This window comes from Callithrix jacchus, chromosome 17, assembly GCF_049354715.1.
Source record: "Callithrix jacchus isolate 240 chromosome 17, calJac240_pri, whole genome shotgun sequence".
Classification (NCBI taxonomy): Eukaryota; Metazoa; Chordata; class Mammalia; order Primates; family Cebidae; genus Callithrix; species Callithrix jacchus.
In genome coordinates, this window is record NC_133518.1 from 4,738,191 (window position 1) to 4,765,872 (window position 27,682).

The window sequence follows — 27,682 nt, forward strand, 5'->3', positions numbered from 1 at the left end:
TGGCAACACAATAGAGTAACTAGTTAACAATAATTCATTGCATATTTCAAAATAGCTAAAAGAGATTTGGAATGTTCCCAACACAAAGAAGTTGTAAATTTTCTGAAACCCAGCCTTAAAATTTTTTTAAAATAAATGTTTCAGCTGATGAATATCCCAATTACTAAGCTTTATTACACATTGTATGCTTGTATCAAAATATTACATGCACCCTGCACATAAGTACAATTTCTATGTATCCACAAAAATTAAAAGTAAACAAAAATAAATTACTATCAAATGAAATAAACTTTTAATTTTTGAAAAGATTAAAAACTTTGAAAAGCATATCAAAAAAGGCAGTTAATGTTAAATCACTTGTAAGACTGAACTTTAGATAATCTAACAAAAATGTGGTTAGAGTCAACTTTTGCTTTGTATAATTCTTCATTTTAATTCCTGTTTCAGGGCACAGAAAAATAACACCTGCTTTTCAGGAGAATCAGTTTCAATGTTGTATGCTAACACGTTATCTTCTCTTTCTGGGTCTCACTTTCATCTTTGGTCTTCATCAAGGAGTATGATTAGCTAATGGCTGCCTGCTCTAAGAGATTATGCACTGCTCTTGATCACTTGGGCTCTAGTGAAAGATGTGAGTTTGTCATCCCCGAAAGCCAACACCAGACCCATCCAGAATGATGATAATGCTGCAGTTTTTAAAAGCCAAGCCTCATGTTTTTTTATCCACGAATATTCACAATTGTTTTCCAGTACATGGTAGCCTCATGGGAGGTACAGGTAGCCTCTTAGGAAAACAGATCACCCTGGTCACTGACAATAAGGCAGATTTAATCAGCACAGATATGGGGACCCCCACACCTTGAAAAGTCAAACAGCTTGGGGAAGGTGGCCATCTAATTCTAATTCTTCTGATTCTAGGCACAGCTGACCATAGCCACCACAGCCCCAGGAGAAGACTTCTGGGAGTTTAGGATTCATACGTGTTTACGAACCATGTGTGGTTAGCTCAGCAAGATACATCTACACAACCACGTTTGGTATTTGCAAAAACAGGCCCATCTTTCTTTTTCATAGAGATGGCAACTTGCCTAGGTAGCAGTTCACAGACTATCCACCATCCCTGGAAGATGAACTTCTCTTTATGAATTATAATCTAGCTGACAATATCCAGAGCTCTCAAAACATATAGCTATCTTCTTTGCAGTCCATTTCCATGCTAAATTTAATCCCCCTGGCCTGCAATGTTGATGGCTGGCTGGTTTTATCCACCATTTGTGCAGGGTTAGAAGCAGCATCTGTATGATGCTTGATGCCCAGGTGCCACACCTTGTTCTCTACACATGGCAACATGAAGCCAATTTTAATCAACACTAGCGTGTGGTTCACCCACATGCTGCTTAGACAATAACCCAATGACTGTGGTTCTCTATAAATTTGTGGGCTTCAAGTTTCTTAATATTATCATGTTTCAGCTATTTTTGTTTTCACCTCAGCTACATACCTTCCCTTCCATGGTGATGAGTGAGCAGAGAGAAGCATATGAACCAAACCAGTCTGAATCCAGATCCCCAACAGGCATCTACTAAGATCACGTAGGATCCTACAAAATCTGATGGAGATTGTAGTGTCTTCTTTAAGTGCATCTTTTTGACCAATTAAGTTTAGTTGGTTGCCCTCCAAATCAAAAACTGTTATTTGTGCTTAGACCCTTCAAGTTTGTTGTGCTCCATGGTGTGCTCAGTCCCATGATGACCAGAAAAGTGCCTATAGCCTACCTGGCTACCTGGTCTTATGCAAAGGCTGCCTCAAGCTTTAGGTCTTTCTTCTACAGCTCCAGGCATTCTTCCTCATGCAGCATCTGTTGCCACAGCTGCTGCCCTTGGGCTTTGTTTGCATGGTCCCCAAGCTTCTGTTTCCAGGCTGGCGATGCTATTGCCAAAGCTCAGCTCTCAGGGGATTCCATGAGCTCCAGCAACATTGGCCTGGAATCCAAGCAGAACGACCGAGCATGCAGAGATGCCCACCACACCTTCAATGAAGTGAGATGGCCTTGGGTTTATACTCTGTGCCTCTGCTGGTCATGCCACAATGACAGCCTCTGTGGGGTCCCAGACACTGACCCTTGGTTGCCTTCTTCACTGTGGCAGCTGATATTGTAACAGCATCTGCTCCTACTGAGCTGAATGTGTTGTGCATTTTAAATTTTTGATTGCTGAATAGTATTCTATTGTATACGTATATTTTTCTTATTAGCTGTTTGTGTTGTTTTCACTTTGGGTTACTATAAATACTGTTGTTATGAGCATTGACATGAGTCTGTATTTACATGGGTTCTCAATTTGAGTAGAACTGCTGGATCATAATTCTATATATGACAGTCTGAAAAGCTACCAAATTGTTTTTCAAAGTGGGTACATTAGTTCACATTTTTATGGGCAATGTACAGGGAGTCTGTATTCTGCCCCTGCTTGCTATCACTTACTGTTGTCTATTGTTTGATAACAGGCATTCTAGTGGGTGTGAAGTTCTATGGCACTGTAATGTTGATAAGAATAACCATGACTAACAATACTGTCCATATTTTAATTTTACATCTTCCTTGAAGATACTCAGTTTGCCTTTTCAATAGCTTGTCTTTTGTTAATGAACAGTAAGAGAAGTTTGTGTCTAGACAGAAGCCCATTATCAATCAGATGCATCATGTGTATATATTTTATTGCTTTGGGTGGCTTCTCTTTTTATTTGAACAGATAAATAAGCAAAGGGATAACAGCCAGTCTCTACAGAAAAAGCTCTGAATACAAAAGTCCCAAACAGTCAAGTCTTAAGTTACAGTTGTCCGAACTGTTGCCTCAGCTTCCAAATTAGAATTAAACTGAAAAACCAAGCATACAGACTTACCAAAAAAATAGTAAAAATATAAATAAATATGCAATCCTGCATATTTATTATGTAAATAAATAAATAAAGGCAGGGCAACATGGCTCAGTCTAGTAATCCTAGGACTATGAAAGACCGAGACACTTGGAACACGAGGTTGCAGTGAGCCAAGATTGTGCCACTGCACTCCTGCTTGGTGAGAGAGCAAGAATTCATCTAAAATTAGTCAATCAATGATCCAATCAATCAATCAATTAAGAAATGCAAGTCAGCCTCTAAATCACTACATAGTTAAGAAAATGAATAAATGCAAGCCTGCACACAAATACATAAGTATATAAATAAATGTCAGCCTGTGTCTAAATAAATAAATGAGTAAATGTAAGCCTGCCTCTAAATAATTAGATAGGTAGATAGATAAATACATAAATCCAAGCCTGCCTCAAAATATATAATTAAATGCAACCTGCTTCTCTGTAAGTACGTCAGTAAATAAATAAATGCAAGTTTGTCCCTAAATAAATCGATTAATAGATAGATAAATCAATCAATAAAAAAATAGCCCCGCTTGGTGGCTCATGGACAATGGACTGTTTTGGTAGTGATTTTGTTTTTTCTTCATTAGTAACCAACAGCACAGCTAACCAAGAAATCATATACATTTGGGGCCACGTCAAACTGAAGAGTTTGTGCCTAACAAACAATGAACAAATTGAAAAAGCATACTAAAAGTTGTAAGAAAAGTTTGGGCAAACATTCAGTTGGCTAAGGGTTATTTTTGAAAAGGTACAAGCCAGTAACACTACCAGCTGGCAAAAAAAAAAAAAGCAGAAAAATAACCAAACCAAATAACCTGAAGAGATAATTGTACAGACAAGAAACTGATGCAACATTTGCAAAAATGTGGTTACCATTACTACACATGAGAAAAATGAAGATCAAAACCACACTCAGATCTTATGTCACTCCCAAGTAAAATGAACATTACAAACAGATTAAAATATTTAAAAAGACAACTTCTAGTATGAATTTCACAAAGGGGAATTGTTTGTGGAAATGTAAATTAAGTATTAACACTATAAAAAACAGTTGGGGTTCCTGCAAAGAACAGAAAAGAGAAATACCATACCATCTAGCATTCCCACTACTGGGTATACATTTTACCTACCTGTCCATCCACAAAGGGATCAAGAAACTTTCATATGCATACACTAGGGAATATTCTTCAGCCACCAAAATGATGAAACAGTGTCATGTGGAGCAACCCAGATGAACCTGGAAAACATATGTTAAACATAATGAGCTGGGCAAAGAAAGACAAACACTGAATCTTAAGATGTCTGTCTTAAAGAGATAGAAAGCACAATATTGGTTACCAGGGTCTGGGAGCTAGAGGGGGAGTAGGGATTGGTTATGGAAGCAAAGTTATCTTAACCTTAAAGGAATCAATCTGATTGTTCTCCTCCTCAGCCTAGTGACTGGAGTTAACAATACTATATTTTTCAAAAGAACAAGAAAGGAGAATTTTGAGTGTTCTCTCCACATAAAAATAATACCTTATGAGGGAATAGAGATCCTAAGTACCCTGATTTAATCATTACCTAATCTATATGTGTGAAAATGTACCCTTAATTATACACCTTTATGTTGTGAAAGAAAGTTAACAGAAATAAATACATATTGCTAAAAATCACAGAGAACCATAAAAACAATTCATATCCAAAGGAACCCTGAGAAATACAATTAAAGTGAGGACCCACAATCCTCGATATTAAATCACACTGCCAAGCTGCAGTCATGCCACAGATATATAGCACTTGGATAAAAACAATACCTAGAACTGTGGACAAAAACGGGGAGGACAAAACAAGATCAACACAAATATGGACATAGTCAACTCACTTTGATAAAGACCACCACATGTGGAAGGCAGAGTCTGCTCAATGAATACCTTTGAGAAAAATGTTATCTGGACGCAGAAGAGAGAAACAGGACCCTGATTTTACATGACATATGAAAATCAACCCCTGCACCCCCCCACCCCCCCACACAAAAAACAAACAAATGAACAAACCCCTGAAGACCAGAACAAAAGACCATAAACCACAAAATGTTTTTAACTAAAACACAGGTTGAGCATATATTCTGGGTCACTTGAATCTTTGCTCACCTTCACAAAGAGAAAAAGAAAGAAACACCCTGGAAGAAAAACCTCACTGACAATTAAATGCTTTGTCACTGATATGTATTTCCTTATATGGATGACCAAAATTACATGCATAAAACACAAAAATAAACATGGACTACATCAACCTGAAAAGTTTCTGCACAGCAAAGAAACTACTTTCCAAATTAAAAAAAAATCCTATAGATTAGGCAAAAATTTCAGGTAATCATGTAATTCATGTGTTGTCATCTATGGTGCACACAAAAAACACTACAAAGTAACAAAACAATCTAATATTTCACAAAGGACCTGAACAGACAATTCTGTGACATAAAATCGAACAACAGATAAAAGGTCCTCAAAATTAACTATCCAACAAAGTTAACTAACTGTGTGTCGTTTAATTGAAAACCATACAGATAATCTCACACTTACTGGATATTCCAAGAAAGTTTTTTAAAAATAGGAGAGGCCAGGCTTGGTGGCTCACGCCAGTAATCCCAGAACTTTGGGAGTCCGAGGCAGCAGATCACCTGAGGTCAAGAGTTTGAGACCAGCCTGATCAATATGGAAAAACCCTGTCTTTACTACTGATATAAAAATTAGCCTGGCCTGGTGGCAGGCCCCTGTAGTCCCAGCTACTCAGGAGGCTGAGACGGGGAAATCGCTTGAACCCAGAAGCGCAGGTTGCAGTGAGGCCAGATGGCACCACTGCACTCCAGCTGGGGCAGAACGAGATTGTCTCCAAAGGAAAAAAATAAAAATAAAGAAACACGGGTATAGTTTTGGAGATAAGGGAACTCATACACTGTAAATGAAAATCAGAATAGACACCACGGAAACAGCTAAATACCTGGAGACTCCTCAAAGAATTGACACTACAGATGTCCCCTGCTCTATTGTGCTCCAGCGAGGTCTCTTTCTAAAGGTCCTGAAACACCAAAATGACCCTGGACCTCAATTCAGAGGCCCGTGGGGCTCGGAGGGTCCCAAGTCCTGTGCTTCACCGTGGCCTCTGGTCCAGGCGCTCCTATATGCTGGACGCGGGTCTCACACCGTTCCCAGCCAGGGTGCAGACGCTGGGGCAGCCAGGACCCCACAACCGCCGCCACGCAGACTACTGGAGCCCAGATGCCCACAAGGAGTCAGGGCCCAAAAGTGAGCTGTGGGGAAGGAGCAGGGAGGCCCAGAGGGTTCCCGGTGGGGTCCATGGGGAAGGAGCAGGGAGGCCCAGAGGGTTCCCGGTGGGGTCCATGGGGAAGGAGCAGGGAGGCCCAGAGGGTTCCCGGTGGGGTCCATGCCCCGCCACTTACCGCGGAGACCTGCCTCCTGCTCCCCCATCACATGGAAACTACCACGGCTTCTCCGAAGCTCCCTGGGACCGCATGGCCGCTTCTGCTGGCTGGGACCACGCCATCGCTTCTGGACGCCGCGGCTTCTGCTCGTTGGGACACGACTCCTCTTCTGCTTCATGGGACCGCGCCACCGCCTCTAGCTGCGGCTTTCGCTCTCTCCGACCACACCGCCATGGCTTCTGCTTGCTTCAAGGACGCCGCGGCTTCTGCCGGGGCCCTGAGGGAAGCGCTGTCTCGGCTTCCATAGAGGTGCGCACGCTGGCAGCGTCCCTAGCAATTGGCTGACGCACCACCCCCTCTTAAAGGGGCCGCGGCTCGGACTGCACAGAAGCAGCTTCGCCTTGCATCACCAGCTAAGGCTCTGCCCAGCCCCAGAGGTGGACGAAAGGCACCCAGTCTCTCCTCCCAGTTCTAGGGCCCTAGAGATGGCAGGAGTGGAGCCCTGGGACCCCAGCCCCGAGATCAGCTCTCTTTGCCTTGGGAGCTTCCAGGACCTGCCCCTGCCCTCCTCTGGACGTCAGCTTCGCGATCCAGAGCGGAGGTTGCAGTGAGCCAAGATCGGGCCACTGCACTCTGACCTGGGTGACAGAGCAAGACTTAATCTCAAACAAAGGAAGCGGCCTGGACAGAGCTGTGGGGTCCCTCAAGTGTGGCGCCTCAGGATGCAGGTCTGGCTCCCTTGTCTCTCTGCAGAGGGGGCCTTTAAAAGCACGGAAAGCTGGGAGCTGGAGGGACAGTCCCGAGGGCAGCAGGGCCTCCCCGGCCTCCCTGTTCGCATCCGTCCTGTGGGAGCCTGGGGGTCTCACTAGGGCCCAGACACCCGCGGCCTCACTGGGGCTGCCTGGGGCACCCGCCTCCCCAGGAGGCAGGCAGGGGCCCTGGGGTCCAGCGCTGCCACACCTCAACTCCATCCTAGGTCAGCGCCTGGAGGGGCCCTGCGGAGTGGACCCATTCTGCCCCTTCCCAGGGAGAGGGACCTGCATCGCATCTGTCTCTCTGCCACCCATGGGAGGGCCGTACTGGCCTCTCCCGGGGATCTGGGGCAAGGCGGGGGAATCCCAGCCACCTGGCCATCATGCTGAAACGGCATCTTTACTAAAAATACAAAAATTAACTGGGGGTGGTGGCGCCCGCCTGTAATCTCAGCTACTGGAGGGGCTGAGGCAGGAGAACCACTTGAACCCCAGGAGGAGGTTGCAGATCTGGGGTCACTGCAGTCTCCGCCTCCCAGGCTCAAGCAATTCTCCTACCTCAGCCTGCGGAGTAGCTGGGATTACAGGCACCCGCCACTGTGCGTGGATAATGTTTGTATTTTTAGTAAAGACAGGGTTTCACCATGTTTCCCAGGCTGGTCTCAAACTCCTGACCTTGTGTTCTGCTGTCTTGGCCTCCCAAAGTGCTGAGAATACAGATGTGAGCCACCTTGCCTGGCCAGGTCAGGAGTTCAAAACCAGCCTGACCAACATGCAGAAAACGCATCTCTATTAAAAATACAAAAATTAGCTGGGCATGATGGCACATGCCTGTAATCCCAGTTACTTGGGAGTCTGCAGCGTGAGAATCACCTGAACTCGGGAGGCGGAGGTTGCAATGAGCCGAGATTGAGCCACTGTACTCCAGCCTGAGCGACAGAGCAAGACTTTATCTCAAAACGAAAACAAAATAATACTCAAAATAGTAAAGACAGAGAGTAGAATGGTGGTTGCCAGGGGCCAGAAGAGGAGGGAATGTGGAGTTTGTCGTTAACTAGTAGGGAGTTTCAGTCTTACAAGAGAAGAGCCAGCTGGGCATGCTGGCTCACACCTGTAATCCCAGCAGTTTGAGGGGCTCCGGCTGGCAAATCACCTGAGATCAGGAGTTTGAGACCAGCCTGGCCAACATGGAGGTACCTTGTCTCTACTAAAAATACAAAAATATACATACAGCCCAGCAATTGCACTTAACATACAGCCCAGCAATTGCACTCTTGGGCATTTATTCCAGAGAAATGTAGACTTACGTTCACATTTAAAAAAACAAAAACAGGCCAGGCGCAGTGGCTCACACTTCTAATCACAGCACTTTGGGGGACTGAGGCAGGTGGATCACAAGGTCAGGAGTTCCAGACCAGCCTGACCAACATGGTGAAACCCCGCTCAGCTAAAAATACAAAAATTAGCCCATAATACAAAAATTAGCCCAGTATGGTGGCGCACACCTGTAATCGCAGCTACTCAGGAGGCTGAGACAGGAGAATTGCTTGAACCTGGGAGCGGAGGTTGCAGTGAGCCAAGATTGGGCCACTGCACTCTGACCTAGGTGACAGAGCAAGACTTAATCTCAAACCTGTGTGCATAGCAGCTTTGTTCACAATAGCCAAAAACTGCAACCAATCCCAACATTCATTGGGCAAATGAGCAGCAATTCAGATGAACCTCAAGGGTGTTATGCTGAATGAAAAAAGTCAGTCATAAGATTCCATACGTACGTTCCATATATAATCATATACTGAGGATTTTATATATATCAAACAAAATATCAAAAGATTTCATATATATATTCTAGATGTATATTCTATATAATCATATGCTAATGATCACACACACACATATATACATGCACACACATACACACACACACACACAAAACCTTCATTTTATTTTATTTTGAGATGGAGTTTCACTCTTGTTGTGCAGGCTGGAGTGCAGTGGCATGATCTAGGCTCACTGCAACCTCTCCTTCCTGGGTTCAAGCCATTCTCCTGCCCTCAGCCTCCCAAGTAGCTGGGATTACAGGCACATGTCACCAGGCCTGGCTAATTTTTGAATTTTTAGTAGAGATGGGTTTTCTCCATGTTTGTCCTGCTGGTCTTGAATGCTCAACCTCAGGTGACCCACCAGCCTTGGCTCCCAAAGTGTTGGGATTACAGGCGTGAGCCACCACACCTGGCCAATTTGTTCACTTTTTTGAGATGGAGTCTCACTCTGTCACCCAGGCTGGAGTACAGTGGCAAGATGTCAGCTCACTGCAATGCCCACCTCTCAGGCTCCAGCTATTCTTCTGCCTCAGACTCCCTGGTAGCTGGGACTACAGGAGTGCACCAGCAGGCCTGGCTCATTTTTTTTTCTTTTCTTTCTTTTTTTTTTTTTTAGTAGAGGTGGAGTTTCACCATGTTGGCCATGTTGATCTCGATCTCCTGACCTTAGGTGATCCACCTGCCTCGGCCTTCCAAAGTGCTGGGATTATAGGTGTGAGCCACCATGCCCAGCCATATATAACTTTCTTCAAAGAAAATTACACAGGTGGAAAAATTTTGGGGTGTGTGTGTGTGTGTTGAGACAGGGTCTCACTCTGTCACCCAGGCTGGGGTGCAGTGTTGCAATCATGGCTCTAGTGACCCTGCCACCTCAGCCCCACTAGTAGCTGGAATCACAGGTGCACACCACCAGATCTTTTTTGTTTCTCTTTTTATAGAGACAGAGTTTGACCATGTTGTTCAGGCTGGTCTCAAACTCCTGACTTCAAGTGATCTGCCCACCTAGGCCTCCCACAGTGTTGGGATTACAAGTATGAGTGGCCACACCTGGCCTGAAATTGTTTTAAAAAATAAAATGGGCTGGGCAAGTGGCTCACACCTGTAATCCCACCACCTTAGGAGGCCAAGGTGGGAGGATCACTTGACGTCAGGAGTTCGAGACCAGCCTGGCCAACATGGTGAAACCCTGTCTCTACTAAAAATACAAAATTCCTGTCTACAGTGCCAGCTACTTGGGAGGCTGAGGAAGGAGAATTGCTTGAAACCCAGATGTGGAGGTTGCAGTGAGCCGAGATTGAGCAACTATGCTCCAGCCTGGGTGACAGAGCAAGACTCCCTCTCAATAAATAAATAAATAAAATGTAGTATGACTAATGATAATGATCATTTCTTCCCTTCTATTATTCCAAGTACTGTGCTAAGTTCTTTACATAAAGTTTCACATTTTTATCTTCCCCATGACCCTCTAAGCTGGATATTATTACATCCATTTATAGATGAGGAAGATTAGGGGCCTGGAGACATTAAGTAAATCACCCGAGGTCACACAGTAAGGAAGGGGCATATCTCAGAGTTGCCTGGCTGAGGCAACTTTGCAGCCTTTCCCTCCCCCACTGCGCCTTAACTGCCGTCTTAGAGCTGGGTTTGAGAGTGCCTCCCTAGTCCGGAGTCATTATGGCATTTTCTTCTACAGAGTATGTTCCTGGTAAATGGAACTGTTTATTTTCCACCTATTTATTTATTTTTTTCTTTAAGATGGAGTCTTGCCCTGTTACCCGAGCTGGGGTGCAATGGTCTGATCTCTGCTCACTGCAACCTTTGCCTTCTGGGTTCCAGCAATTCTACTCCTTCAGCCTCCCAAGTAAGTGGAATTACAGGCACGTGCCACCACACCCAGCTAATTTTTTGTATGTTTAGTAGAGACAGGGTTTCATCATGTTAGCCAGGCTGGTCTCAAACTCCTGACCTTGTGATCTGGCCACCTCCGCCTCCCAAAGTGCTGGGATTACAAGTGTGAACCACTGTGCACAGCTACACTGATGCTCTTATTCTTTGTCCATCTGGCAACAGAAACCTTCACCTTCCAAAAACAATCACTGGGAGTCCACCTTGTGCAGAGGTAGGACAAGCTTCCATGCAGGTAGGGGTGCTGCTGCACCCCCAGCACCCATGTATCCTCCTATCTGCCTTCAGGTAGGGGTGCTGCTGCACCCGCAGCACCCATGCATCCTCCTCTCTATCTGCCTTCAGGTTGCAGCCAGAGGAGTTTGAAGCCTCTGCAGAGAGCACAACTTCACCAACTGGAACAGACTCCCCTTAAAGGAATGTATTTAGGAAGATCATTTCAAGCATACCATGTACACGCATTTCTCTCAAATATGCTTAGATGGACTTCTGTAATCAGAAAGCTGTGTGTATGGGTTTTGCATTTTCTTGGTCCACACAAACCCCTTGAGAGGTCCCTGTGGACACTGAGCCTATATGTAGATGTCCCCTCCCCTCCTTGATGTCCCAGACATCACAGTCCCTCTGAGGGGCTCCCACCCCCTGGGGAGCAGTCCCTCTGACCTACTCCCCACCTTCTGGAAACTAGGAGGTTGGAAAAGGGGGCACATGCCACAGAGCCAGCACACATTAGGGTACTCAAGGCACATCTAAGCCTTCATTTCTTCTGTGTGGAAATGCTTCCTTCACAACTGGAGTCTCAAAACCTCCCCTCAGCAAGAAAGTGCTGCTCAAAACTCTGGGCACACATTAGGGCTGGGAGTGGGTGGCAGAGAGGGGAATATGGCCTGCCCATCCACCAGGCAATGGGGCACCTGCCCATCTCTCAGCCTGGTCTAGACCCACCTTCTGGGCTCTGACTGCAATGCCTTTCTCTTTCCTTTTGCAATTCCCTTGGGTCCTGCCCAAGACAGATAAAAGACAGAGCAACCTGTCTTTATGAGAAGTTCCTCTGCCAGAGAAAGGGACCTGGAGAAAACCAGAATGAGAGCCAGAGCCAGAGAAAGATAAAGCACCAGGGCCTCCCACACCAGTGCCTGAGAGGGTGAGAGGGGCCCCTCTATCACCCTACAATTTTTTTTTTCTGCAAGACTTTCAAAGCCACCTTCATACTCCTATGTGAGAAGATTCTCCGTATGCTGAAGAACGATCTGGTTAGGTTAAGTTCTCACCTCAGCTGACCACTAGGCTTCTCTTCTTGCTATTACGTTGCTTGGTTCTTATTTAAAGGCCTGCCTTCACAAAGGAAATGCCCTTGGGCTTGCATTATTTGTTGGCTAAACTTTAGAAGCAGATTACAGCTGTAGGAATTTAGATACCACATACCTGTATAATGTCAAATAGCAGAAGATTGAAAAAAAAAAACTAAACTAAAAGAATGAGGCACTGCAAGGTAGTTAATGAAGAGCCGGGAGTTCTGAAGTATATATTTTCCTAGTGGCATTGCTTGTGGGGAACAGACGATTTTTGGGGTTGTGAAACTAATCTACAATTCCATAGTAGACACATCATTATGCATTTTTCCAAACCCACAGAATGTACAACAGCAGGGATGAACCCTAATGTAAACTATGGACTTTGGGTAATAATGCTGTCATTGTAGGTTTATAAATTACAACAAATACACCACTCTGGCCAGGGACATTGATGACGGAGGAGGCTATGCTTATGTGGGGACAGAAGTTCTGTGAAAAATCTCTGTACTTCTCGATTCTGCTGTGGACTGCTCTAAAAATAGATTACATTTAAAAAAATTGTTGTTATTGAAGATTATATATAATTTGATCTACTAATAGCCTTGTTACTAATGTTTTTGATCCAAGTTTTCCTTCTCTCTAACATATCCTTCATATTGTTTCCAAGGCAAATCTTGGCAAATCATAAATATCTTTGAAAGTTTCCCATTTCTAAAAGATAAAGACTGCCATATGTCAGGTGATGTCAACCTCCTTTGCCTTTAATTTCATTTAATGCTTAAACCCTTTAATACACTGCTCTTCATCCACATCAAATATGGCCTGTCCTGAAAGTATAAGGATGAACAGGTACTAATGGGCCCCTCGTAGACATATCAGTGCTTGTAGCCATAAATCTTCATTCATGCAGCCTAGGATCTTCCTGCCTGAAATAAATCTTGTTCTTGTTTCAACTAAACTCGCAGCTCTGCTGTTTTCTTCCCAAATTGCCAAACATATAAGATTTCAATCTGCCAGCAAAGTTTATCCTCCCTCTGGATGTGAGAGCCCAAGGATTTCATTTAAAACAGCTTTGTTTACTAAGATGTGTTACAGGATATTTTAAAATAATTCAGTTAGGTGGTGCAGGCTATTTATTTGTGTATTTGCAGGGAGGGTCAATGTTTATCTTCCAATCTGAATTTAACTCTTGGGCCAAGTTGTTTTCCTATGGCAATACTGAAAGATGATTGATGTGTGACTGGGCACTTCACAAACACCAAATGGAGACTCTACAACACAGCTCATTTGTCTGGCCTTCTGCTATGGCTCCTTTGTGGACCCTGTGGCTGGTTATGGTTCAGCTGAGGATGCCTGAGGCCTGTATTCACAGAGACACGCTGCCTCCGTGGGCTGAACACTGTGCTAGTTTGTCTGCGAGATTCCTTCCAGAATGACCCAGTGGTACCACATGGTTACAGCTTCTTCCCATCATGTCATTAATAGTTCTCTCTGTTCACCCACACCAGCTCACTAATTTATCCCTATCCACTGCTTGATCCTAAGGATCTGAGGGCTATGATGGTCTGTGCTGTCACTTCCAGATTTTCAATGCCAGATTTGTAACATGGCACAAAGCTAGCTAGATTTTGTAGGAACTAAGAGGAAACTCTCCTAGAATTCCCTCTCTTCACCTCTGATTACCTATGTCCTTGTTACAGGTCATTCCACTCGCATAGCTATCCCCTCCCTCTTCCAACTTCCTGACCACTAGCTCCTTTCCATCCACTTTCAAATATATGGAGATTTCCCTTGTCTTGGGAAACAAAATACACACAAACACCTGTGCTTGACTGTTTGTCTCTACTCCTTCCTACAAGTGCAGTTCGATGTTCTGCCTTCCTTTAACACCAGTTTCTTTAAGTGACATAGAGTCTCTGTTGCTCCTAATTCCTCTCATTTTAACACCCTCCTAAACAACTGAACAGAATTAGAAGTTCTTCTCCCTTTGTCAGGTGCTGTTCAAGCACTTTACAAATAATAATTCATTTAATTCTTTGTAACTGGTACTCTTATCATCTTCAATAAAATGAAATTTATCTTTAATAAAATGAAATGAGATATGTGGAAACTGACACATACATAGGTGAAGTAACTTGCCTAGGGTCACCTCCAGGTGAGTGGCAGAGTTTAAATTCAAATGCCAGCAGTCTGGTTCCAAAACACATGTCCTAACCACACTCTACTGCCTCACTCCCTCCAAATTCTGTAAGTGGTTTTTATTCCTGTGCTAACAAAACTAGTCTCTTAGAAACTTTTGGTGTATGCTTTCATCTTTGGTATTGTAGTACTCAAGCTAGATATAACTGTACTGCATATTAAGTTCTAGTCTTTACAAACCTTCCCCCACCCACCCTGCAGCTTTTATGCAACTATAATGAAACTTCATTAAGCTGGAATGAACACATTATTCTGATAAGGGCAGAACTAAATTTTATATTGTTCATGACATAAAATGGGGTTGGTTAATTGGTCAAATTAATAAGTAAAACAGATAAAGTAGTACAAGCAGCATTTGGCCTACTCAAGGGTGAAAATATAGATAATTTTAGAAATACAAATCCAGGCTTCTGATATCAAAGGAATCTTTCCAGGTCCAGATAATAATAGGTATAATGCACTCCTTGATTCCTGCCTTGCAGGAGTGTGTGCTCTAGCTGGGAAGCAATTGAAATAACAAGAAATAATAGCAAGTGGCATATAATCACACTCCAGAGCATAGTATGGTGATGTTTCCCACCATCTACTTTGTTAGAATTGACAAGGTGTATTCTGAGCACTGGCCAGTTCTTCTTAGGCATTATGCCAGCTGCCACCAAGAGGGCAGTGATCCCTGTGGGAGTAAACAAAACTGCACATTTTAAAGCTAAAGTGAGCCTTGGAGATGATGTAATCCAATTCTCTTATTTACAGACGAGAATATGAAACCACATTGTTTTTTTATAGCCACAAAGCTAGCTTGCAGCTAAATTCTATCTGGAATCTAGCTTTCTCTTCCTGCACTATCACTAGGCCCAGTAATAGATTTGTAGATTTAATTCACTCATAAATAACCTAGAACATACCTTATTCAGCAAATGCTTGTTTATTAACAAAAAATAAAGGTGTGGATAACTGAGCAGGGTTAAAAAACTAAAACATGTGACCTGGCCAATTACACTGCTCAGTGAGCCCCACAAGAGCAGAGATTTTTACGTTTCTGTTTGTTGATGGACCCTCAGTGACTAAACCAGAGTTAGCCACATCATGGTGTAATTACTATGCGGTGTCTGAATGGACAATTTCTTCTACATGTTTTTATATACAATGTCTATCAGTGAGTAGATATTTCTATTTTATAGGTGATAAATAAAATAAAGCTGAGTGAAGTTGACTTGCTCAAATCTAGACCTGGAACCAGAATTAGAAACCAGGCTTTTGGTGCCTAATTCATGATTTAGCTGTAAAAAGATTGCTTTCATAAAAAAAATCAATTAGTTATTCTGCACAGGGAATAAAGATAGATTTGTAACTTCAGCAGAATTCTGAGAAAATGGGTACAGCTGGCACATTATCTCCTGTCATTACTTATTTGCTGGTCTTTTGGGTGTGAGCCATAATTTCTAGTCTGGGGCCTGCTATGTCACAGCAACAACAAAAATAAACAGTTTGCCCTTTTTACTTTCCAAAGTTTCCTTCCTTTCTTATCTTTCCTCTCAGAATTCAAACCACCTGGAGAAACGAAGCGGGTAGGCAAGGGACTCTCCTTCCAAGAATCATTCTCATACCCCTCATGAGACTTGGAGCAACTCAAACTATGTTAAAGGCTCTAATGCTTTGCAGTCTTCTCAATTTAACTTCATCTTTTGGGGTTTTTAAAGCCTCACTATCCAAAGAGATTATACTGTTACTAGGCTTTGTGACTTCTAAGTACTGCCTTCTGAATCTTCATCTTTTAAGGGGGTTCTGTGTTTTTCTCTTTCTAAAACATGAAAATGTATCCTAAAGATGATAGACCTTAAATGCAATTATACTGGTCTCCTCACAACAGTACAGACTGTAGAAGCCTTAAGAATTCAGAGAAAGGGGAAATACAAAAGTAATTGAGGAGAGTTGAGGTTTCATAAGGAAGTGTAGGGCATGAAAAGAAGAACTGGAAGGGAGGAGGGGAAAGGCTTGAATAAAGACAAGACTGAATGAGGAAGAGTGGAAGCCAGCAAGCAAATATAGCTGGTTATTGCTGATGTTTCACATTTGGACTAAGACTGGATAGGGCTAGACAGCAACTGGAGAAATGGAACTGTTAGCATGTTCAAATAAGTGAAGACTTTGACACAGTTTAGGGAGATAGATAACCAAAAGCCTAAGGCAGAAAGAAAGGTAAACCCTAGAACATACCACCCAGCTAGAATCCTGGTTCCATCTGTTATTAGCCACATGACATTGGACAAGTTACTGCAACTTGCTGGGTCTCAGTTTCCTTCTTGGTAAAATAGGAATAAAGGTTGCGACTACCCCTATAAGATTATTGGTGAGATTAAAAGGGTTAATGCTGGCTACCCATTATGTCTATAATCCCAGTGCTTTGGGAGACTGAGGCAGTAGGATTCCTGGAGCCCAGGAATTTGAGGCTTCAATGAGCCATGATTGTACCAACGCACTCCAGCCTGGGTGTCAGACCAAGACCCTGACTCTTACATTTTTTAGAAAGGGGTTAATATATATCAAGCACTTAGAACAGTATCTGACACAATGACACAAAGTAAGCCCTCAGAAAATATTAGCTATTCTTATTTCAGCTATAATGGACAGGCCATTGATTATGTTAGCCTCACCTATAAGTTCTTGTAATGGAAATTTCTTGCTCCACAACTTCTGAAGGAAAAACTACAGGTCACCTATTTCGTGCAAAGATTCTGTATGTCCTAGACATACCTGATTGGACAAGGTATGCAAGCCCAAGCCACAGATTAACCTCTGATCTATAACTTTGCCAGTCAAGGAAAAATGACCTTATAAGGAAGAGACTTCCTTTCTTGAAAATGTCAGGAAAATGAGGAAGATTAGTATCAGGAACATGAGGAAGAAGATAATTAAGCTAAGAAATTACATTGATAATACAGAGAAAGAATAGGCAATTGTCAGTAGAAACACAATTACGACAAGTAGAAAATAGCTGGGTCCAGAAATGATGGACAATGGGCAAGAGATTCCATTTATTATTCCAGTTGTTGATTTTTGGGATCTTAATCTACTCTCCAACTCTAGCCTACACACTCCAAGCCATAATGTTGTTTTCCTGTTCTTCTTTTTTTTTTTTTTTTTTTTGAGATGGTCTCTCTCTGCCACCCAGGCTGGAGTGCAGTGGCACAATCACAGTGCATTACAATGTAGACATCCTTAGCTCAAGCAATCCTCCCTCAGCCTTCCAAGTAGCTGGGACTACAGGCATGCACCACCACACCCTGCTAATGTCTTCATCTTTTTTTAGAGATAGAGTCTCACTATGTTGCTTAGGCTGGTCTCTAACTCCTGAGCTCAAGTGATCCTCACACCTCAACTTCCCAAAGTGTGCCCTCCCATAATGCTGTTTCTATTACAATAAACCTCCTCTTGCTTAAGCTAACATAAGTGGTGATCTATTTCCTATGTCCCAAAGCACCTAAATAACCAACCAATGCAAAGATGAGTTCAGGTATCTGATCTTTGCTTTAGTAATCCCTGGTACCCATCAATCAATTGACTCTTGGCCCTCCAGTGCACTCTCCACACTGCCCCCACAGTTATCCTTATTCAGAATGGGGTCCCATTCTTTGTGACATATTCTATCTGACATAATTTTCTTTCATGGGCAAGTTAAAATTCCACTTTCTCCATGACTACCTGTGGACTATATGGGACAGAAGTGGATCCGGGTTTTGAAGAATATAAAACTTTCTTTAATAAAATGAACATAAAACTAGGTCCACTGTCTAGGTAAAGGCCTGTGCAAGTGAGAGATGTTGAAGCTTCAGCTTCATTCACTTTGCTGTACATCTACATTGATGCCAGGTCAAGAGGGACTTTTTCTCCATGAAATTATTCTACCAGACATATTTACAACACTGTGTATAATCATACAGACCTGCTATATAAATAAGCTCAGTGTTACACCTGCTGTCTCCCACACTTTGGGAATATCGTTTGTGATTGGACTGCAGTGTTCTACTCCGCTGGGCTGTTGGGAAGAAATTCCTCATGTCTGACAGATCTACTTTCAGATTTAGGGGGAAAACTTTGATCAGAACATGACACCACTCCTGCTCATGCGGCATCCAGCATATGCCACCTAATGTTGGTAGCTAAGCCATTCTCCACACGATTGTTTCTAAAGAAAACCTGCTCATTACACACATACATACACAGACATCCCTACATATTTGCTTGGTAAAATTGCTTATTTTTTAGTTGTCCTTAAAATAAAGACCAATATCTATTTCATCAGCCACAAGTCTCCTGTCCACTCTCCACCATCATTTTTCTCTTTCCCACTAGATATTAGCAGAGCTAAAAAATTTACTGTCCATTTGTGGACATCTATGAAAGGGAGCAGTTAATAAACATTAGGAGTAGTTATCTATGCTTTTAAATTCCATTGTTTTTCACTTCCTCCTTCCCCATTCACCCTTGGGTCAGTTGAAAGCCTCAGTAAAGACTCATAAAGAGGTGATATGTTTGTTTATTGGCTTAAATTAATCATTGCACAGTGTAAACATATATCAGAATATCACATCATACCCTATACAGAACATACACAGTGATTATTTGTCAATTAAAAATAAAATAAATCAAAATTTTGAAAAAAAGGCTAAATAAATAAGTTAGGAGATTTATGAGAGTGAAGCTTTGAAGAATAAAAAATAGGCTTCCCAGACAGATTAAGAGCACAGTAGAGAGAGGACAGCCACCTATAGAAACAGATCCAAGAGAGCCTGAAGGGACCTGTGGGAGTGCAAAGCCACAGTCCAGAGAGAGACCTGTCAGGGGACAGCCAGAACCTAATGACTCCCTGGAATCATCAGAGTGATCAACAGAGACTGCATTTCATGAATTCACTCATAATGTGGTGCTTGAGTTTTTTTAATTGATCTAAAAAAAAAAAAAGAACCCTCTATGGCTAGAATTGGAAATATTTGGAAACATCCAGAGTCTCCTATTGAATATCAGTATCACTTGATTATCTTTTCCATGGAGGCATGGTTCAGATCTATCCTGTTGCTGCTCTATGCCCACATATCATAGTGCCTATCCTGTAGTCTGAACTCATTAAATATTCGGTGAATGAGCATATAATCTTTTCAACAAGACTCAAGTTCTTTGAAATCAGAGACTGTGTCATAAATATTATGTAACTCCCAAGAACCCACCACAATGCCTGACACAGAGTGACACTGGTTATGATTTGCTGACTAATTTAGAATGCACTGTATATGTCAAAGGGAGTTTTTTTTTCTTGAAGCCTGATGATAACCAAGCACACCTGGTCAGATTCACATCCTGCCTTATCTTGTATGCGCTCCACAGCTCTGTAAAGGTAAAACAAGCAAAGGAAGAACAATTATTGGTATCAAAAATACAGTAATCTAGAGACCAATCCTTCTCTGAACTCCTTGCCACTTCCTGATTCACTGAATTTGATTGATTTGTTCCACAAGTGGAGCCTCCTGGCTCTCGGAACCGTGAGGAAACAGCCATATTTCTGGAAGTAAACTTTAACCAGAGGCTCCCTTCTGAAAGATTTTAGTCCCTAGAGATTTATTGCCATGGAAAGCCTGAGCTGGCTGAAGGACTAATTGTACATAGCCCTGATTATGAGCTGGGTACCAACTAAAACACTGCATTTCCAGACTAACTGTACACATAATCATTAGGTTGAGTACTAGAAACTGTTGTTACTAGATAAACAGTTCTGTATGGCTTAGCTGTTGTATCTGCTTTGTTGCTAATTGATTTAAATGGTAACATTATTAAAATTCATTAAGGCTGGGTGTGGTGGCTCACACCTGTAATCCCAGCACTTTGGGAGGCCAAGGCAGGTAGATTACCTGAGGTCAAGGGTTCGAGACCAGCCTGCTCAATGTGGTGAAACCCTGTCTACTAAAAATACAAAAATTGGCCAGGTGTGGTAGCACTCACCTGTATCCCCTGTATCCCAGCTACTTCAGAGGCTGAGGCATGAGAATTACTGGAACCCAGAAGATGGAGGTTGCAGTGAGCCAAGATCATGCCACTGCACTCCAGCCTGGGCAATAGACTGAGACTCTGTCTCAAAAAAAGAATTCATTAAATTAACAAAATTATTCAAACTATTCAAAATTGCTCTACTAATAAAACAATAAAGGCAACTCTGCAAGGCAGATGTGGGAGGATCACTTCAGTCCAGGGATTTGAGACCAGCCCAGGCAACATATCAAGATCTGTCCCTACCAAAAAACAAACAAACAAACAAAACTTGTTTTAAATTAGTCAGTTGTGCTGGTGTGAGCTATAGCCCCAGCTACTCTGAAGGATGGAAGGATCCCTTGTGTGCTAGAAGATGGAATGAAGTATAATTGTAACACTGTGCTCCAGCCTAGACAACACAGTAAGACCCTGTCTCTAGAAATAAAATTTAAAAAGTTTCTAATCAATAAGGAAAGCCCAGGAACTCACATCCCAGTTAATAATTTAAAGAAAAAGAAAATAAGAAAAGGCTGTATTTTTCAAAGGCAGTTAAGAGTATGGTAACATACTTCAGAAAAATTAAAGAGGTATTTTGGTGAAACAACAAAATGCTCTCTAAATCTTCAAAAACTTTCAAATGTATTTTCTTGAATTGGTGATAATACTGTCTCCTGTCCCCTCCCCACTCACAAAAACCCTTCTATCATGATAGGCCCAAGGAAATAAGAGAGCTGATGCCAAGTTGAGCAGCAGGAGGAAGGGTCTTTCCAGATGAAATCCTTCTAGTGCTAGAAGAGGAGACAGCAGAGAAGGAAGAGTAGGAGATGATGTCCTTCCTTCTCCATTACAATGGCCTCAGACTCAAAATCAAGAAGCAGGAGAAAGAACAGAAACATCACATAGAAGAAATGGTCCCAAGCTCTGTAGTACACAGGCTCATGAGGTGTCACCACATGCATGCATGGACATGAAAGAGAAAGCCCTGACTCTCTTCCAGCCTCCCTGAACTCTCCCTGTGGCTTATGGAAGGCAGTGGAAAGCTGAACACCATAGAGACTGCAATGAAGTTGCTGTGATTAGGGCCAAGATAACATTGTCAGAGGCATTTGAACCAGAGCAACTCTGAAGTGTAATGGGCTGCATTCCCAGATGGTGAGGCATTCTAAGTCACAGGATGAGAGAGGAGGTCAGCACAGAATACAGGTCATAAAGATCTTGCTGATAAAACAGCTTGCAGTAAAGAAGCTGGCCAAAACCCACCAAAACCAAGATGGTGACAAGAGTGACCTCTGGTCATTCTCACTGCTACACTCCCACCAGCACCCTGACAGTTTACAAATGCCTTGGCAACATCAGGAAGTTAGCCTGTATGGTGTAAAAGGGGGAGGCCTGAATAATCAGCCCTTCGTTTAGCATAATCATCAAGAAATAACCATAATAATGGGCTACCAGCAACTCTCAGGGCTGCTCTGTCTATAGAGTAGCTGTTCTTCATTCCTTTACTTTCTTAATAAACTTGCTTTCACTTTGCTCTGCAGACTCACCCTGAATTCTTTCTTGTGTGACATCCAAGAACCCTCGTTTGGGATCTTGAACAGGTCCCCTTTCCTCTAACCCTGTGGCAGAGACAGCAGTTCCTATGGGGGAAGAGTCCAAGGCGATGGTCTGGAGGAAGGAAGAGACTGTGGTGCCTCAAGGGTCTTCTGTGCCACTGAGATGACAGTGGGGCCAAGTCAAGGAAGCAGGACCACAAGGCTAGAACATGCTGAGGAAACTGTTTCCAGGTTTCACCAGCACTGAAATTAGTGCTGGATGCCAGGGGCTATCTAGAAACCAGGCATGAAAACAACTGATTCTGGGGATTTTAGGGAAGACCCAAAGGGCAGGATCAGGACCGCTTTTCACAGGCTGCCTCCCTTCACTTACCCATGTTATCACAAGGGTATTTGGGCTTTCTCTTTCACTCAGATGCCATCTTGGCTAAGGAAAGAGGGTGCTGGGAGAAACCGTGAAAGACATTGCCTCAGAGAAAATGAATGAACCCAAACTGAGAAAAAAATGGATGGAGAAAGTATCTTCAACTGCAAGATCAAGAACCCATCTCCTGCTCTTCTACCTCCCAGCCTCTGCTGCAGCCAGCAGAGACCAAGAATTTGTGAGAGTTTTGTTCTATCTAGAAAAATTTTAAACATATATTTAATTTCCTAAAATTGTATTAATTTTGTAATTAGCATGTACTGAAATTGTATTACAGCCTAGTTGTACACTGTATAATTTTCATCCTAGCCATTAGCAAAAACAGATACTCTTAAAAGCCAGATATCCATAGCACTAAACAAACATGGTTCTCCCCTTTATAAATCTGTGAATATGAGCCTTTTCTTTTCCAGTCTGATGTATTATAAAGGTGACGAGTTAGGAAACGAAAACAGTGTCCAAGATAACTAATAAAAACAAGCCATTCTAAGAATATACGTCTAAAGATCAATTAAGTCTGACAAAACATGTGAGTTATGTTTTGTTGTATAATCAGTAATATGAGAGTCAATCAAGGGTCTCATTGGAATTTTACCTACAGTTTTTACAAGGTAAATTACTCAAATATAGCTTGGATAAACAGAAAATATTCAATGCACTCTTCTTGTATATTACCACATCCATAGTTGAGAAGGATTAAATAAGATTAGAATATCATAAATGTGGTAATTGCACTAAGTAATGAATTCCATAACAAATCGATCTTTATTCTCCAAGTAAGAGCTGATTTGATTGAGCTCTATGCACTTAAGTGTTCTGGAAGATTTCCTAGTCCCTAAAGCTGCAGGTGTGGTCACTGTCTGGAGCAAAACAACATGGCTGAAAAGTGACTTGTTCCCTGTGGTCCCAGCTATGCATAGGCATAACCACAACAACCCAATACAATCAAATTAAATTATTTGTGTGTGACACTGCCATGAGAATAATGATTGGAAACTAGCAGAAGCTGTCAAGGGTCTTTTCTACATCAGATAAATTCAGCTGAGTCGTGAAGGTCAATTCAATTTAGCACTCATTGATTAGATATCTTTCACGTGTAAAACATTATGCTCAGCATTAAAAGAAAACCTTAACTCCTTACAAATAAAAATGTTTTATTGTTAAACAGCTCTCATTATGTAGTATACATTGTACGTTGTTAGTGGTTATGAAGTGCCTAAATTCACAATGCATTCTCATTTCTCTAAGTAATAGGAGTATCAAAATAAAAATGACTAAAGCCCCATGAGTCACAATATGACCATTTGGAATCTGGCTCTTACATAAAAGTGGTTAAAAAACCAGGTATTTAACTTTAAATGTGAAGTAATACAGCAAATTATCATTGAGCTTCTCTTATTCTTAATAATATGGTAACTGTGATCTTCAAGCAAAATCTTGATAAATTTTTTGACATAAAATAACCCATAGGGAGTTTTAAAAGTTGTGCAATATAGGTACATAAAATAAGGAGTCATTCTCTGACTATAGCAGAGGTTTCCAATTGCTTCCTAATATCCATTCTCTCCTCTTTCTACCATAGCCCTAATTATGAGCTGGGTACCAACTAAAACACTGCGTTTCCAGACTCTCTCCCAGTTAGCTGTGGCAGTGTGGCTAAGTTCCAGCTGATTATTTGTGAGCAGAAGTAACTAGACTTCTAAAAAGTCTTCACAAAGGAAAGAGGCAATCTTCTTTATTTACTCCTTCCTTCTTACTGCTGACCAGAAGGCAGAATAATGGCTGGAGCTCAAGCAGCTATACTGGATTATGAGGATGTGCACTAAGAATGACAGCAAGAAATAGCTCCAATTTCTGACAACCAGGAAGTGCCCAGATCAGCCCTGAACTGTCTACATCCAGAATTTAGATAAATAAGAAAGAGATTCACATCTGTGTTCTTTTAACCATCGTTTTATTGGTTTTTTTTTCTGAAGCTGACCAAAACCTACCATAACTGATAAAATCATCCCATCAGCCAGAATAAATTCTGAGCAGTTATCAAGAGAAAAACGTAATGTGAAGAGAAGCCACCCTTATAAGAGGAAACCAAGAACTTTTGTCATAGCTAGCCTAAAATGAAATTAATTACCTGAAAATTTCTGTCACCAAGGCTTTGGAAGTTGACATGAGAAGGCTGGTTTTATTGTGTATCATGCCCAGAAGTTGAATGATAATTTAAAACTGTTTGCATGTAATTTTCCCAAAACTTGCATAATAATTTGACATCTTTAAGGAGGAGAGGTGGCATAGTATCATACTACTGTGTAGTAAAAATCTGCTCTGTCCTCACACTGGGTTTACAACACAGATAGTGGTCCTGGAAAGAGCTGAGAACGAAAATTAGAATGCTTGAAGCTTAACTCATTATAGACCTGGAAAGTTGCTTAAGTTTTATAAAGCTTGGTTTTCTTATCTATGATATAAGGATAATGATAACAGCAGCTCCATTTTCTACACAAAGAAGTTGGGATAATAAAATAAAATAAATGTATGTCAAAGTGTTAACTGTTGTTACTAAAATCATTTTGATGCTCACTTATGTTTCTCTGGGAGAAGCACTCTGTTTTCAGTTTTCTGGAATAATTTCCTTTTAGAAGGCACTCTTTTTTGCCTGCATTAACTTATTTTCTCTACCTTCTCATGTTCATGGTTCTGTAGAATAATTTTGTTTTTATGAAGTGTGAGTTTTCATGAGCTATATGTATATAAGTATTTTTAGCTAAAAGAATATTGTTGAGAATGTGTATTTGGCTGACCCACAACCACTTCTTTTGAAACTAGCTGAGAAGCACTTGGACTGACACTGAAAATAAAAATGAGTTTATTAACTAATTATAGAAGGCCATGCAGTTAGAACATGTCACTTACTGATTGAAATCTAAATGCTATGTGCAGCAACATTTCTTCAGCCCAGAATCAAGCATCCAGATGTTCACATAGCAGCATCCACTTTGATAGCCTTGACCAATTATCAGTGAGAGTAAAAGTGCCCTTGGACTTACAAAATATTGAAGCGGCTTCTGAATTATCAAAAACATATTACCAGTCAATGGAATCTACACACACACATGTACACACACGTGCATGTATAGTTTCACATGTATACATGTATATGCAAAAATATATATGTGCAAATATATACATACATGCATGTATGTGTATATATGCATACTGAACTGGGCACAATATACACATATGTGTGTGTATATATGTGCAAAATATATACATGCATGTATTTTATATACATGTATGTACACATATGAATACAGATATGTACATATATATACATACTACATATATATACATATATATGTATTTGAGACAAGGTCTCGTTCTGTTGCCCAGGCTGGAGTGCAATGGCACAATAACAGTCTTGCATCAGCCTCCCAAGTACCTGGGACTACAGGTGCACTCTACAACACCTAGCTAATTTTTATTTTTGCAAAGACCAGGTTTCACTATGTTGCTCAGGCTGTTCTTGAATTTCTGGGCACAAGCAATCCTCCCACCTCAGCTTCCCAAAGTGCTGAGATTACAGGTGTGAGCAACTACACCCGGCTGAAACCAAAATATTTAACTAATATATATCACTCCATAATCATGTACATGGAGATTAATATTAACAGCAATAAAAACACTAGATTATCTGTGTTTACCTGCAGCAGAATAAAAAATGCTATAATTCCATTTCACAAATATTGAAGGTAAGATTTAATTTCTTGCTCAATAGGAAGCAGGTTATTTGAATTTGTTGTTGATAACAGCCTTCTGAATGTCATTCACTTTACAGGCTTCCTTCCAAAGTGCATCTCATTGACCTAGGGCTTCCATTTGATTAATAATGAAAGTCACCTAACCTTAAACTCCACTCAGTTCTTCTCTCTCAGACACTCACACACATACATTAGAACTTGTGCCTCCAATACAATCTAGAAAAATGAGACACTCTACAAGGGCCTAGACTCAGGGATTGGCCTTGCCCTCATGCTTCTGACAGTCCAAGGAAATGGGAAAGAGGAACTGGCCTGTGGACATGACACTTTGATTTTACTGCTCTTCTCTTGAAAACTGGACTCACTCTCTGTCCACTATCCCCAAAGTTGACCGGTGAGATATTTCCTCGTATCCCCTCCTTTCCAAACCCTCAGTCTTCACTTACGAGCCTGTTTTCTTTCTTTCATTTTTCTGCTGCTACTTTCATCACTATCTGAGCCAGAAGGCGAGGGGGGTATATAGAATATATGCACAGTGAAAAGGGAGGGAAGAAGGTTTAGAGGGAGTGAGCGCATGGAGACCCTGACACCAGTCCTTTCTGGGAACTGCAGGGAGATGCATTCTGTGCCTCAGTCTCTGATGTGGGCTCAGAAGAATTTTGAAAGAGACTACAATTGCTTCAGGCCTCTGTCTTCTCTTGAGATTTGCCTTCTCTCAGCCCTTCATGTCTTTCCCAGGTTTTTCCAAAGAAATCCTAACTCTGACTCATCATTAAGGCTTAAATGTTCTATGTCCCATTCTTCTATGGCCTTACTAATAGATAAACTAAATGGAAATATGAGATATGAAAAAATGACAGTGACTTATTGTGTTACTACCCAGATAATGCATTTACCTTCTAAGATGGGCCTTCTCAGATGGCTCAAAGGAATGAAAATTCTTAGATTATAGGTCTTATGGTGGATCCTATAGGTTTAGGAAAGTTTTTGGGAATTATTTTAATAATAACAATGGCCTACATTTAATTGGTTATACTAAATATCAAGCGCGTTTCTAAGAGCTTTCCACATTCTAGCTCATTTTATGTTCATAGTAGTCCCAGAGGATACTATTAATATCTTTGCAAATGAATATACTGAGCCCTGAGGAGGGTGAGTAATTTACCCTCAGTCATACAGCTAGTAGGTAAATGAACTGGGGTTTGAACCCAAGTCGTCTGGCTCCAGAATCCCTGCTCTTAATTCATCCAGATGGCTGTCAAAAACAGCATCAAGGCTGAAGTTCGTCTGGTAGTCAGAAAGCCTGAGTTCTAGACCTGGCTCTGCTTCTAAGGAACGATGCAACTTTGAACAAGCCACTTAAACTCTCTCAGCTGAACTGAATTTGTGGCTGATAGACTTGTTTTTTTCAGAAGCAGAACCATTTCTTAAGATAAAATCCTAATTCAAAGCCTGATATACATGATAGATAAAGGAGAGATATTGAGCCTAGGCTGCTGATACAGCTGCATATATATTGTTCAAAATCAAACCCTTCACCCCTTACTAAAGATGGGACTCTGTTGAACCAGTTGAACTTCCTTTGACTCAATGGTCTCTACTGCCTCTTTCAG

The 27,682-nt window shown here is 41.7% G+C and overlaps 1 protein-coding gene and 1 pseudogene across 7 annotated transcripts in view; one reads left to right on the forward strand and one right to left on the reverse strand.

Moving 5' to 3' along the window:
• The window catches only part of LOC128930803 (neuronal acetylcholine receptor subunit alpha-5-like), a 28,116-nt pseudogene extending 21,506 nt beyond the window's left edge, over positions 1-6,610 (reverse strand). Inside the window, exons 1-2 of the transcript XR_013528804.1 lie at positions 6,361-6,610; positions 4,049-4,155 (exon numbers count right to left, since the gene is read on the reverse strand). The product of XR_013528804.1 is annotated as a neuronal acetylcholine receptor subunit alpha-5-like (transcript). The remainder of the gene's footprint in view (positions 1-4,048; positions 4,156-6,360) is intronic.
• Positions 1-27,682, forward strand: part of LOC100386657 (uncharacterized) — a 118,253-nt gene that overhangs the window by 87,953 nt on the left and 2,618 nt on the right. For 4 of the 6 annotated variants that reach the window (XM_078354910.1, XM_078354908.1, XM_078354911.1 and 1 more), the window contains one exon: positions 1-27,682. This exon is cut by the window's left edge and continues 22,400 nt beyond it; it is cut by the window's right edge and continues 2,617 nt beyond it. In XM_078354910.1, the coding sequence (XP_078211036.1) occupies positions 5,992-6,687 (696 nt within the window). In that variant the 5' untranslated portion in view covers positions 1-5,991 and the 3' untranslated portion in view covers positions 6,688-27,682. The other 2 variants (XR_013528805.1, XR_013528806.1) reach the window with 2 other exon arrangements.